Source organism: Pseudopipra pipra, chromosome W (assembly GCF_036250125.1).
Source record: "Pseudopipra pipra isolate bDixPip1 chromosome W, bDixPip1.hap1, whole genome shotgun sequence".
NCBI classification, from domain to species: Eukaryota; Metazoa; Chordata; class Aves; order Passeriformes; family Pipridae; genus Pseudopipra; species Pseudopipra pipra.
Genome location: NC_087580.1, coordinates 27914063 through 27928126, shown reverse-complemented (window position 1 = coordinate 27928126; position 14064 = coordinate 27914063). Strand labels below are relative to the sequence as shown.

Genomic DNA, 14064 nt, shown 5'->3' with positions numbered 1-14064 from the left:
TATGGCATCAGCACGTTCAAACTTCTCGGGTGTTGGCTTTCCAGACTTGCACAGTTACCTACCGTTACTTGATTTTCCCCTTAACTTTCCTGAGAATTTGGCAGCCAAACCATTTGTAGATCAACTTCTTTATTTTTGCATAATGGTACACCATCATACTATCTGCCTGGGAAAAACAAAGTAAATGACTTCCAGCTTTAAAATGAAATGTCTGTGCTTGTATGAAAGAATTCTTTTTGTTCTACATAGACAAAGTTTGACAGCTCGACAGGACTGAAAGCAGAATCTTGGCCTTTTAGTTCTTAAACTGGTAAATTTTACAAGTGTTAAACTTGTAAATGTAGTAATTACAGAGCATCAACAGGAAGGCCTAACAATGTTCCCTGTCTTCTGTAACCTGTTAATGCTTTGGAGCAAATAGTGAGGCTCTGAAACCAGAGCTGTTCCCGGGATACTCTGATATCCCACTGGGTAGGGTAAGAGTTGTTGCTCTGGGCCCGTGAGCTCCTGAGGTTGTGTTGCTGGTTGATTGTTTTGGTCCTCTCTCCTCTTGAACAGGAACCATGCCCAAGAAAGGAGGGAAGCATGCTGAAATGGGAAAAGAAACACAGGCACAGTGTAAACGAGCAAAGCTGGAAGCAGCTTGTTCTCCCTCAGTCCTGAGTTTTGAGAACCCAGACAGCCTCTTCGGGAGCTTGATCTCCCCCATCAAAGAAGAGGTGTTTTTCAAGGAGTACTGGGAGCAAAAGCCACTGCTCGTCCAGAGCAATGATCCCCTGGTGGCTGCTTACTGCCTGTCCCTGTTCCAGCTGTCAGACTTGAAGGAGCTGTGCAGCCAGGGCCTGTACTATGGGCGAGATGTGAATATCTGCAGTGTGTGAATGGAAAGAAGAAGGTTTTAAATAAAGAAGGCAAAGTGAATTACATGCAGCTGAAGAAGGATTTTGACCAGAAAAAGGCAAGAGTACAGTTTCATCAGCCTCAGAGATTTAAGGTGGGATTGTTTCACTGGATATAATTGATGCTGGCTTAATAATGTGGTGTGTTTTGCTTGAGTTGCACTAGACATGGCTTCATCTCTGTCCCTGGGGGAAGTGGTTGACATTGATGACCTGCTGAAATCTTTACATGAGCTGTATTAAAACACAGTTTATACTTTTGCACTGTCCATCATGTTTCACTGCTCTGCAGTAAGAACAAAATCTGATTCATGCTAGAATATGTATAATAATATATTCTTTTTAAAATTTTGCTCTGTCACGTAAAAGTTTGGAAAAAAAAACAAATGCACAAAACTGATGATTAGGCATCTGTGCTTAAATTATCCCTTCTGCCCCACTGTTTCCTTGTGCAAACTTTGTGGCTTTTGAGCCACTTCCCTTTAATGGAGGGTAGGGTGTGAAACCATGTGAAATATTTCCAGTGTTCTTGCCAGTGAATTGCACCATGGAAAGGTACCAGCCCATTTTAGCTGAGTGTTCTCAGTCCTTGAGTTTGAGAACGAGACAGTGGTGCTGCACAGTTGTGTAAAGGACTTGGATTCTTGGAGGTGCTTTGATTCAGGTAGTCTTGAAGGTGTCAACACAATTGAATTGTGAGGTGGACCCAAATAAGATCCCAAATACAAGCTGAGTCCCAGGTATAGTGTTCCTGGCTGCTGTCAGCTTTAATGGCCAAGCTGCACTTGTGTGGATCTGGTACTTGGCACGTTCTGCTGTTTCCCTTCGGTGCCTTGTCTGTCACATGTGGGGTGTGGATGAGTCAGGTTTGGTTTTGAATATTCCCAAATGATTGGAGTAACTGGTGAAAGGTCTCTAACCTTTGTATGTTCTCTCTGGTGAGAGAATGCAGGTCCTGCATGTGCTTCTTGTTTTATGGTGTTTTGCTGTTTGTGGGATTATTTTCCTCTGTTCAGCCTTGTCTGTCTGGTTGTGCAGCCTAAAGATGGCACAGGGAAGAGAACAAACACAGGTTGGGGCACCAGACTTTTTGGCTTAGCAATGACTCTCATGGCAGATCCCCTTTGCATCTCCAGTGCTCTCCTTCAGGAGAAACACTGGTCCAGAGCACCTTCCTTCCCAGCCTCTGTGTCCCTGATGTGATCATTCTTCCCAAGCCATGGGGAGGAGGTGGGCTGGGCTTGGCTGAGCTCTTCAGCAAGTAACAGCATCTTTTTTTTTTTACAGGAGGAGCTGTGGAAGATTCAGGAGAAGCTGGAGTGCTACTTTGGGTCTCTGGTGGGGTCCAATGTTTACATCACTCCCCAGGGATCCCAGGGCCTTCCTCCTCACTATGATGATGTTGAGGTAGGACAGCACAACCTTGCCTGTGAAACTGTGCATGGGCTTTTGCTGATGGCAGTGTTTGCTGTTGTGTGTGTGCTTCTAACCCTCCCCCCCACTAAACATTATAGGAAAATGTTTTTTTTTTTTATTTGTGTTTCCCTGTAGTTGTTTTTCTTACATATTTTTGCTGAAAAATTACTAATAGTAATATCTAATCATAATAGCATGTAAACTGGGTTTTCCAGACCTGGTATTTCCCTTAGATAAAAAGAGAAGTTTGTTTTCACAGCTGCAGAAGCTTTATAGCACCTGTTTTTTCATTTTCACTTCATTCCCCAAGAATTTACAAGTCCTTTTTCCTTTACTAATTACTTGCTCTTTCTTCAGCTGGACTGTAACAGCAGACTGGTTGTGCTTGTTGGTCCTGCTGTTTTTAAGAAGTTACTGATATGATGAATTCCTGTGGTCCAAATGCATTTTAAATCAGCTTCTAAAAGAAACATACAAATATACACTGCGTTATAAAGAAAAAATTGGACTATCCCACTTAAACCAAATCAAAAAATCCAATCCTTATATGTATATTTTGCTTTTTAATATTTTCATTTCCATTCAATACACCTGGAGTTTCACTTTCCTTATGATTGTTATTCAGCAGCTTCACATCCAGCATTTCTAACTCATGCCATCTACCCCCATTGGGCACCCTATAGAAGTTTCTGATGCTCTGTTGGGGATAAGCCTCTTTCACCTGAAATTTTGGCTATTTGTGTGGCAGATGTTCCTTTTGGGTTAGTTCTCTAGCACTTACTTAAGTGGCTGGAGAGAAACAGGGATTTCCAAATGCCTGCCTTAGGATAAAACAGATCCCACTTCACAACTCCTCTGTCTGTTGTCTCTAAATAGAGACAAAAAAAATTAGTTCAAATTTAAATTTCTCTGAATTGTAGCTATCTAAAAATTAATGTGAAAGGAATTACTTCCTTATGGGTTTGGATCTATGGTCTTTTGCAGGTGTTTATCCTTCAGCTGGAAGGCGAGAAACACTGGCGGCTCCATAAACCAAGGGTGCCTTTAGCTGGGGAATATGATGTGGAATCAGAAGATAGGATTGGGAATCCCACACATGAGTTCATATTAAAGGTATGAGAATTTCATTGCCTTAGGTGGTCTGGGCTGTGATTGCCAGAAAAGTTAAAAGTGGTCCATTTCTTGAAGGCAGTGATTGTGGCTGTGAAACTGAGGGGAGGGTTTGCACACTGCGAGCACGAGAAATTTGGGTGATAGTTGTCTGTATCCTTTTTTAAAGGTATCCTTTGCTTCTAGTATTTAAATAATGGGCCAAAACCCCCAGTTATTTCTGTAAATTGACTAGTACTCTCCAGGTTGGGCACCCTGACTCCTAGGTCATGTTTGTGGAGTTGTGTGCAGAAAAAACACTGGGTTTGTGTATGGTTCTAAAACATTTTTATGCTTTTACATGCTGCCTGTAATCCCTCAGGCTAATCCTTCTGTGCACTGAGACTTACTGCTGCACTGAACGTTGTCACTGTTCTGGTGAATGAGATTTAAATATTTATCCTTGGCTGATAAAGAAAAGCATGAACCAAACCCCATATAAACTTGCTGTATTAATTGCTCTTCCTTTTTCCAAACGTGAAATTCAAGTGTTTGGTTGGTGGTTGATTTTTGGAATAAAAGGAACATTTCATGAAGATTACTGAGTGTCAGCAGGGAATCTGGTGCTTGTCCTGTTCTGTTTTACCTGCTTTTGAAGTGTTACTTGTCCAGCTGGTGGTGCTGCTCCATGTTGGAATCCTCAGGAGTTTCTCTGCCTTTTGGCCTGTTATGGAGCCTCTCTCTGCTCTTCTCAGTGTCCAGAGCTGCATTTGGGTGTAGGTGTTTTAGGAATAGTGTGACATGTTGGATGGTGTAGGTGTTTTAGGAATAGTGTGACCCATTGGGTGGGATGCTGACATCATGAGCTGTGTTGTTTGACAGAGGGGAATATTCAATCGTCATCGTGTACTGGGTGATGCAAAGTCTAGTAAATTACAGTTCCCTTTTTCATTTCTGGAATATTTTGGACCAGACTTCAGTGCCTTTCATTTTTATGGAATAATGATGGGCTTAAAAGTTGTCCAAGTTTTTAATTTATTTTTCTTCTGTTTGCTGTTGTTCACTTCCTGTGACCCATTTCTTCTGGGTGGCTGGTGTCAAAGTTTGGTTGTCTCTTTGTGGCTGCCTCTGAGAGGGATGCTGTTGTTTGACTCTATTTCCTCCCTAAACATCTTTCTAGAATATTTCCTTTCTCCATCTTTCAAATGAAGAGAATTCAGAATACTCTTGGTTGGTGTAGTCCCCACTCTGGTAAGGAAGGCAGTTTTCTTTGACTGTGCTGTCCAACTCTATAGGTGTTTACAGGACAAGCCATAAGTAAACTTTTATTTCCTTCTTGGAGGCAATTTTATGTGCTTTACACCTTTCTTGCCTTGACTTTCCTTATCTAGTTTTTTTTCAGTGTGGAGTTTTAATTTACATAGGTGAGAAGAAAGATAGGGAGGAGGAGGAGGAAGGTCGTACCTGTTTTTTAAGTGCTTTAACTGAAAATCTCAGACAACAGTATTGTAACAGATTACCATTTTTATAGACTATTTGGCTTTTCTTGTGGAATACTAGCCTTTTCTTTTGATGTGATCTGACCAAATCCCCATTTCACTGCTCCTCTGCCAGCCCACTGTGTTGCCAGCAGGTCCATCTCAGCTGCTTCTTTGTCCTTTTCCTGCAGCTCAGTGGGAGTCTGTGTGTTCTGTAATGTTAAAAAGCTTGTTTCATGTTTTCAGCAAATATTGACAGCAGGTTGGAAAGTTTAAGGTTCTGAACTTCTGGCTTAGTGTTCTTTATGTTATTCAAGTGTACATTGCAGGACTGCTCCATTTTGTGATTCTAAAGGATATATATTGTCAGACTGTCTGCTCAGAGAGTATTTTCTCTGACTGCAGTAAGGTTTGACCTGGTGCCCTAAATATATCAATTTTCTTGCAGCCAGGTGACTTACTGTACTTCCCAAGAGGGACCATCCACCAAGCTGACACTCCTCTTGGGACCTCCCATTCCACACACGTGACCATCAGTACCTACCAAAACAAGTCATTATTCTTTATCTTTTGTTTTGTGTGGCTTTCCTCTGCCAAGTGATGTGTGTGAGTAGTACAGACCTGAGATGTGGTGAAGTTTTGAGGCTTGGGGGAAGGAGGGGAGCAAGAAGACTGTTGTTGTTTGAAGCAGCCTGTTTGAGAGGTTTTCATGCAGCAAGCTTGATTGCTTTTTAATTGCTTATTTTATTATTTACCAGCTGTAGGCTTTAATGTGGAAAATGCTACAACTGCAAACTCACTTCTGTATTTAAACAAAATCATCAGTGGCTGAAGTTACTGTTCATTTCATAGCTCAGATAAAGAGTCATGAGTTACTCCTTTCATCATGTTTTCTCCTGTATTTGATAGTCACCTGCACTAATCTTCTGACAGATTTGCTGCCAATTCTTCCTTGCAAACATTTTCTGCTTATCTGTGTTTTTTTTTATCTCCTACCCCATGTATGCCAGTCAGATTTCTTATGACACACTCCCAGTCCTTGTGCCCACACTGTTATCACACAGGGAAATGTTCTTGCCAACCTAATCAGCCTCCCAGATGCTGGGTTTGGAGCCATTGGTCTGAGTTAGGAATTAGGAAGGGCAGAACAAGTTTGGGCATATTCTAGATAACTGTGAGATGAATCTCTAACCACCAGCTGTGCCATTCTGGAAGCCAGGATGGGCTGGTAACTCTTCATCTGGCCACTCCTCCAACATGGAGAGAGGGTTAAGAGGAAGCTGCTCAAAGGTGTCAGTGTTCTTAAAAGTTGGGTTCAGATTATTTCAATTTACACGTGTGTTCTTTTATTCAGAAGGTAAAAAAAAAGGTAAAAAAAACCTAAACCCAAAAAACAGGAGAGGGAAAGGAAAAGCTGCTCTTCTTCCAAGGTTAAAAAGTGGAGTCATCCCCCGTTAAGGCTGTTGGTAATGAAGTGCTGACATCCTGCCTCTGCACCTCCTGTCAGCAAGTGCAGGGAAAACAAGCAGGAGTCCTGGTGCAGGCTGCTGTTCTGACTTGTAGATGGAAGTATGATCTGGAAGCATTTCCTTGGCAAATTGAAGAGAAATCCTTGAAAGCAGCTGTGGAGGAAGTGCTGGTGGAGGTGGCACTTCCAGGTATTTTCAGGTTTGTCTGGGCCAGATCCCAGCAGGGGAGAAGTGTGCACATGCGGAATAAGCAGGGCAGTTTGGAAAAGCAGTCCCTTCACAGCCCGGCTCCCCCCAGCCCCCTTTGGGGGTGACCCCCCGCCCCTCGCGCTCCCTTTGGGGTCCCCCCCGCTCTTTCCCCCCCGCCGCTTTCCCGCCGTGCCCGCCCCGCTCACCCGACAGGGCGGGGCCGGCAGGGACGGGGCGGGGACGGGCCGAGCGCTGATTGGCTGCGGCGGGGGCTCGAGAGGCGGGGCGTGCGCAGAGCGCCATGTTGTCTGCGGGGCAGCGGTAGCGGTGGAGGTGAGACTGCGCTCGGAGAGCGCGATTCTGGGGATCCGCTCGGGGCTGCGGGGAGCGCGGCTGTGGGTGGAAAGGCTGGAGGGCTCGGGAGGGTTTAGCCGACGGGTTCAGCGGTTCCCGAGGGTCAGAGCGCGGGGCCTGGAACCCGCGTGGGGAGGGTGGGGCTGTCCCAGCGCCCTGGCTGCACTGCGCAGGCGCGCCGGCGTTACCCGCCGGCATTGCCCGCGACCCGCCATTACCCCTCCCGCCACAGCGCCCCCTTCCGGCCCGGCGGACCGACCCCAGGGAAAGGGGATCCCAATGCCCCCCCCGAACCCCAGAGACCCCCAACACGCAGCACACAGAGACCCCAAAGGGACTGGGGCCCGGGGGTCCCCTAAAGCCCAGCAGTGGGGTTAAGGGGATCTCCCAGCCCCCAGGGGAAGGAGTCCTGGGGGTGCCCCCCGAAGTCCGGGGGGGAGATGTACCGCATCCGTGTAAGGGGCTCCCAGTGACCCTCAGTACGGCCCAGTAACCCCCTCAGTGACCAGCCAGTGTGTCCCAGTGACCTCCCACTGCCCCCCAGGATGGCCCAGTGATGTTCCAGTGAGCACCCAGTAACCCCCAGTATGGCCCAGTAACCTGCCAGTGTCTCTCCCTGTGTTCTGGTAATCCCCCAGTAACTCCCAAGTCCCTCCCAGTGCCCTCCCAGGATCCCTCAGTAACCCTCTAGTCCCTCCCAGTGCCCTCTGGTTCCCCCCAGTGTGTCCCAGTATCCTCCAGTAATCACCCAGTGCCCCCCAAAGCCCCCCAACTGTCCCCAACGTGTCTGCAGATGCCCTTGTCCTTTCTGTGAGCGTGTGGGGGGCATTTTTGGGGTCAAAAGGGCCAGGGGGGGCTCCTGGGGTGAGATGGAGGGTTGGGGACATCAGGGATGGGCTTGGGGCCAGTGGAATTGGGGGTGTCAAGGGGGGAATAATGGCAATGGGGAGGCCCTGGGGACACTGGAGACACCAGGCTTGTCTTGGAGTGTCAAGGGGCAATTAGGAACACCAAGAGGGTCTTGAGGACACCAGGGAGGTCTCAGGACTCAGCTGCTCTTGGTGCAGCCCCTCATCTCCCCCCCAGACCTCTTTAACCTCCCCATATGTCCCTTAACCTTCATTTTCCCTTTAGTCCCCTCCCCCCACAGATCCCTTTGATGCCCAAATGCCCCCAAAACCTGTTTTAACTCCCCCAAATACACCCAAAGACCCCTAAACCTCCCCAAATCCCCATCCAAACCCCCAGATCCCTTCAAATCTCCCCCAGCCCCCCCCCTCAAATCCATTCCAACCACCCCCCCAAAGAGGGGGGCACCCTGGCACCCTGGGACAGGAACACAGTGGGCTGTACTGGGGGCACTGGGCTGTACTGGGAGGGCACTGGGGGGGCTCAGGTGTCCCAGGACAACGTGGCCCAGCTCCAGGAGAGCTCTGGGGAGCAGTGAGGAGGTACTGGTCTGTCCTGGTCTGTCCTGGTCTGTACTGGTTTGTACCCCCAATCCCCAAAGCCCCTCCGCAGCTCCCCCAGGACCCTCACAGACCCCAAAGCCCCCCAGGCCCCCCCAGGCCCCTGACTTGGTCCTGCTGCCCCTTGAGCATCTGCAGCTCCTGCAGAACCAGGCATTTCATCAGCAAATGTGCAGGTGACCCCAAGCTGGGGGTGTGTTGATGTGCTGGAAGGCAGGAGGGCTCTGCAGAGGGACCTGGCCCAGCTGGATCCATGGGCTGATTGCAAGGGGATGAGGTTCCAGCAGGCCAAGGGCTGGGTCCTGCCCTTTGGCCACAAGAAGCCCCGTCAGCCCCCTGGGCTGGGGCCAGAGTGTCTGGAGAGCAGGCAGGCAGAAAGGGAGCTGGGAGTGTGGATTGCCAGGAAGCTGAAGATGAGGCAAATTGTGGCCAGTGTGATGTTAGAAAAGCAGGCTGAGTTCTGGGCTGGTTGTAGAAGGAGAAAGAAGCCCAGAGGCCAGTGCAAGCAGGCAGCCCTCAGCTTGCACATGATGTCCCCTCCCTGCAGGTTCCTGTCCTTGAGCCCAGGCCCTGAGGTGAGGCTGAGAAGTGGTGTGGAGGTAAGCCCAGAGCTGTGGAGTAGTTGGAGTGCAGGTTTAGAGCAGCTTTATCACCTCAAATGTGCAGAGGAAGCTGCTGCCCCTGCAGGGACCTGCCCACAACCCGGATTGAGTTACCCCTGGAACATCCCTGTGTGTGTGTGTGTGTGTCACAGCCCCCCATGGCCCCCCTGCTCACCTGGGGACAACATGTGTGTGTCACACGAGGGTCACGTGCCAGGGGAACTCTTGGGGGTCTCTCTCCCTGGGGTCTCTCTCACACAGGGGTCTGTCAGGGGTCTCTCCTGGGCATCTCACCCTCACAGGGATCTCTCCCGGAAGTCTCCTGGGGGTCTCTCTCACACAGGGATCTCTCAGGGGTCTCTCCCAGGGGTCTGTCAGGAGTCTCTCCCGAGGGTCTCACCCTCACAGGGATCTCTCCCAGGGGTCTCCTGGGGGTCTCTCTCACAAAGGGGGGTCTCCCAGGGGTCTCTCTCCCAGGGGTCTCTCTCACACAGGGGTCTCTCAGGGGTCTCTCCCAGGGGTCTGTCAGGAGTCTCTCCTGGGAGGGTCTCACCCTCACAGGGGTCTCTCCCAAGGGTCTCCTGGGGGTCTCTCTCACACAGGGGGGTCTCTCAGGGGTCTCTCCCCGGGGGTCTCACCCTTGCAGGCACTGATCATCTGCAGCACCATCTCGGCCGCCCCCTGTGTGTGCAACCGGGCCTGCTGGGACAGCAGCTTCTGCTTCTCCTTCTCCTGGGGGGCACAGGAGGAGTCACAGGGGTCTGGGGGGGTCACAGGGGTCGGGGGGTGTCAGGGGTTGGGGGTCAGGGGTCACAGGGGCTCACAGGGGGAAGTTCAGCAAATTCTGCTTCTCCTTCTCCTGGGGGGACACAGGGGTCAGGGGGGTGTCAGGGGTTGGGGGTTGAGGGGTCACAGGGGGAGGTTCAGCAGCTTCTGCTTCTCCATCTCCTTCTCCTGGGGGGGCATGGGGGTGTCAGGGGGGTCACAAGGGTCAGGTTGGGTCAAGGGAGGTGTTGGGGTCCCCCCCTCACCTTGAACAAGTCCTCGGCCTCTTCCTTCCTCTCTTCCTCCTTCTCTTCCTCCTCCCCTTCCCCCGTGTGACAGCTCTGGGGGGGGGGGGGAATTTAAAGGGGGGCTCCCCAAATTAGCCCCCCCAACCAGCCTTTTGGGGGGACCCCCAAATCTCTGGGGATGCCCAAAATAACCATAGAAACCCCCCAATTCCTGGGGACCCCCAAAGTTCCTGTCCCCCACCCACAGTCCCCTCATCTTTGAGACCCCCACCCTTGGGAACCCCCCCAGTCTCTGGGGACCCCCCCAATCACTACCCCCCCCCAACTTCTGGGGACCCTCCAGTCTCTGGATCCTTCCCAAAATATCTCTGGGGACCCCCCACCTCCAGGGACCCCCAAAACCCCTGGGAACACCCTCGCCAGTCTCCAGGTTCCCCCTCCAAATTCTGGGGACCCTCCCCCCCCAGTCCCAATATCACCTCACCCGAATTCCCGGGGATCCCCCAAACCCCAGGGCCCCCTCAAACCCCTCCACCCCATTTTTGGGGGTCCCACCTTGGCCATGATGCCAGTGTAGGCCGTGTACAGGTGATTCTGCTCCAGCTGCCTGTGGGATTTGGGGGGGGGGGGACACAGGTTGGGGGGGGCAGGGACCCCCCACAGCCCCCCAGGAGGGGCCCCAGGGGTGGGGGTTACCCCCAACACCCACCCCGGTGGGATTCTGGGGTCCCCACCCAGGTTTTGGGTGTCCCCACTCCCCCAGTGCTATTTTGTGGGATTTGGGGTTTTGGGGTCCCCCTGGTGGGATTTGGGGTGATCTGGGTGCATTTTGGGTCCCTCTGCTCAGTCAGGGCCATCTGGTGTGTTTTGGGGTTTGGGGTCTCCCGGAGATTTGGGATCCCCGGAGTGTATTTTGGGGTCCCCAGGGTGTGTTTTGGGGTGATCTGGGTGCATTTTGGGTCCCTCTGCTCGGTCAGGGCCGTCCTGCTGAAATGCAGGATGAGCTGCTGTGTTTGGTGTGTTTGGGTGTGTTTTGGGGGCCCCCCAGCTGTGTTTTGGGTTCCCTGGGGTGTGTTTTGGGGTGATCTGGGTGTGTTTTGACTGTGTTTTGGGGTCCCTGGGGTGTGTTTCCAGGTGATTTGGGTCCCTCTGCTCGGTCAGGGCTCATCCTGCTGAAGTGCAGGATGAGCTGCTTGTGTGGGTGTGAGTGGGTGTGGGTGTGTTTGGCTGTGTCTGAGTGGCTGTGGGTGTGTGTGGATGTTTTAGTCGATGCTCTCCAAAGGAGTGTGAAATTGCAGCCCCCAGGGGAGGGGTCCTGTTGATGCCCCCAAAAATCTGCACTGACTGCTCTGGGCTGTGACGGCATTTGTGGTTCTGCCTGTCTCACACACACAGAGAAGTCTGGTTAGTGCTACCCTCAGGAACCCCACCCCCCCCGCCTTGCTCCAGCTAAAGCCATGGAATTTGTCTTTGTTTCCCTTGGGTTCAGGGCCAGGCTGTGCCTGTGTCCAGCCCAGAGGCTCAGAAAAGCATTTCTCCCGTCCCACTGCAATCTGCTGCTGCAGACAGGACCCAGGCACTGGTGGCACTGGGAGTGAACAGCAGAGTGTTTCCAGGGGCTCTCTGAAGGAACACAAGTGTCCAAAGAAACCAGCACAAGTGTCCACAGAAGTCCCAGTCCTTCATCCCTGAATGAGCTTGTTCAGCCCAGGAAAAACTGTCTAAGTTTTATTTCCATGGAAGGAGGTTTTTCCCACTTTAACATCAGTTTAGTTCCAAACAAGTTTCTTCATTTCCTCCTCTCAGTTTCCCTGAAGGACACTGACAGGGGCCATGGACACTGACAGGGATCACAGAGTTTGTCCCTTGGCCATACAGCTCCTGCTGTTTGGCAGCACAGGAGAGGTTAATTAGAGCCCAGGCTCCAATCCCAGGGCACGCTTTGAAGACGAGCTTGAAATCAAACGACTTTCCTGCTGGAGGGTAAAATTCAGTCCCCATCACCTTTTTTTGGGATAATCTTCATATTTTGGAGTATTTTCTAGCTGAATCTCAACTTTTTGCAGTTTGGCTGGATGAGGGTCTTCTTGCTATTTCTGAGGGGTGTTTTGCCTGAATATGGGTGGTTTGAGTTTTTCTGGGCTGAATCTTGGTGTTTTGGAGGTTTTTATGGACACAGGATGCCTGGTGAGTTCTAGAGATGGACTTGGGCAGGAGGAACCCCCAAGCCAACGCACTCAGCCCTTGTTTTCCCCCCATCAGGATTTGTCCTTCCCAAAGCTTGGGCGGATGGAGGAGGAGGCTGCGAGGAAGAGGAAGATGCCTTGGGCCCCCCAGGCAGGTGAGGAGGAAGTCAGTGTCCCTTTGGGCGGGTGTTGTGCTGGCTCTGTCAGCCGAGCATGGCCCCGGCTGCAGGACAACCCCGCTGGCGCCGCCGTCCTGCCGGGGCCGGAGTTGGGGGGATGTCCTTGGCCTTCCCTGTGGGCCGGAGGCAAATCCCCTCCCTGTCCTTCTTGCTTCCTGCCCCAGGCCCCGAGCTGAGGACGGAGAGCCCGGAGGACAAATCCCCCCGTGAGACCCTGGTGGGAGAGGCCGTTTTGAAGGGCTCCCCGGCGCAGGAAGGCAGCGGGGAGGAAAAGGGCCGGAGATCCCCCCGCAGGAGGGGCTCCAAAGCCATCCCAGGGTGCTCTGAGGAGGAAAGAGCCAGCCTGTGCCAGGAAGGCGACCAGAGCTTGAGCCAGAGCTCCAACCTGGTGGTCCCTGAGCAGCCTCCCAGCAGGGAGAAGCCCTTCAGGTGCTGGGAATGTGGGAAGAGCTTCAGTCAGAGCTTCAGCCTGCTCCGCCACCAGCAAATCCACACTGGGGCACGTCCCTACACATGTGGAGAATGTGGAAAGAGCTTCAGCCAGAGCTACCACCTCCGCACCCACCAGCTCATCCACACTGGGGAACGGCCCTACAAGTGTGAGGAATGTGGGAAGAGCTTCAGCCGGAGCTTTCACCTTCGTTCCCACCAGCACATCCACACTGGAGAATGTCCTTACACGTGTAGGGAATGTGGGAAGAGCTTCAGTGACAGCTCCACCCTCCGCAAACACCATCGCATCCACACTGGGGAACGGCCCTACAAGTGCTTGGATTGTGGGAAGAGGTTTCCAACCAGGGGGAATCTCTACACGCATGAGGGGACGCACACGGATGAGAGGCCCTTCTGCTGCACCGACTGTGGGAAATGGTTCAAGGAGAAATCCCATCTTGTCACCCACCGGCGCATCCACACCGGGGAGAGGCCCTACAAGTGTGGGGAGTGTGGGAAGAGATTCACCCAGATCGGTGTCTTGACCAAACACCAACGGACCCACCAGTAAGAGAAGCCCTACCAGTGCCCTGACTGCGGGAAGAGCTTCGGCTGCTGCTTCCACCCCTAATGAAGCCCCTGGTGTTGAGGCAACCCCTGGAGTCCAGTGACTGTCAGTCCATCCCTTTTGACCACAAAGGGCCAGTCCCCTTTCCCAGGGGCAGCTTCTTCCAACAGAACCTTTCTTGTGGGGTGTGTCGAGATTCCTGCCTTGGCTGGGGACCCCCCAAGGTGAGTTCTGGAGGTTGAGAGCAGAGATCTCCCCCCGTGCGTTGGTCTGGGGGAGTTCCATCGATCTCTAATTAAGAATTATTGATTTTGTGCCAGCTGGAGTAGAATTGCTTCAACAATTGCTTTAGTGTAGAGCACTGTCCTATCTTATCCTGTACTCCTGGTAGTTTTAGTGTTTGTATTGTGCAGTAAATAATTCTGATGAAGATGTTTTGTCTGATCATTTGGAACCCTAAATAAATCAAAAGATTTGATTTGCCATCATTAAAACCTTGGGGACAAAAGTGGTTCACTCACACCTCTCTAATTTCTTTAAACTGAAACTGTTGTCATTACCCAAGGCTGAGATTGGATCCAGCAGCCTCCAGAACCCCAGAGGAAGTTGGGAGATCAGGGGGGCCCTTTTGCCAACCCCCCTGTGCCCAAAGACCCTCATGGGACCATCAGGCCTGCCAGACCACCCTGCCTTTTCCACCCTTCTCCCTGTTCCTCCCACT

The 14064-nt window shown here is 51.6% G+C and overlaps 1 protein-coding gene across 1 annotated transcript; it reads left to right on the top strand.

The window, feature by feature from the left end:
• Positions 1–11247: 11247 nt before the first annotated feature.
• LOC135404943 (gastrula zinc finger protein XlCGF7.1-like) lies at positions 11248–13396 on the top strand. Its single transcript, XM_064639673.1, has 2 exons — positions 11248–11264; positions 12461–13396. Exons 1-2 carry the CDS (start codon positions 11248–11250, stop codon positions 13344–13346), a joined length of 903 nt encoding a protein of 300 aa, XP_064495743.1. The 3' UTR covers positions 13347–13396.
• Positions 13397–14064: the final 668 nt, after the last annotated feature.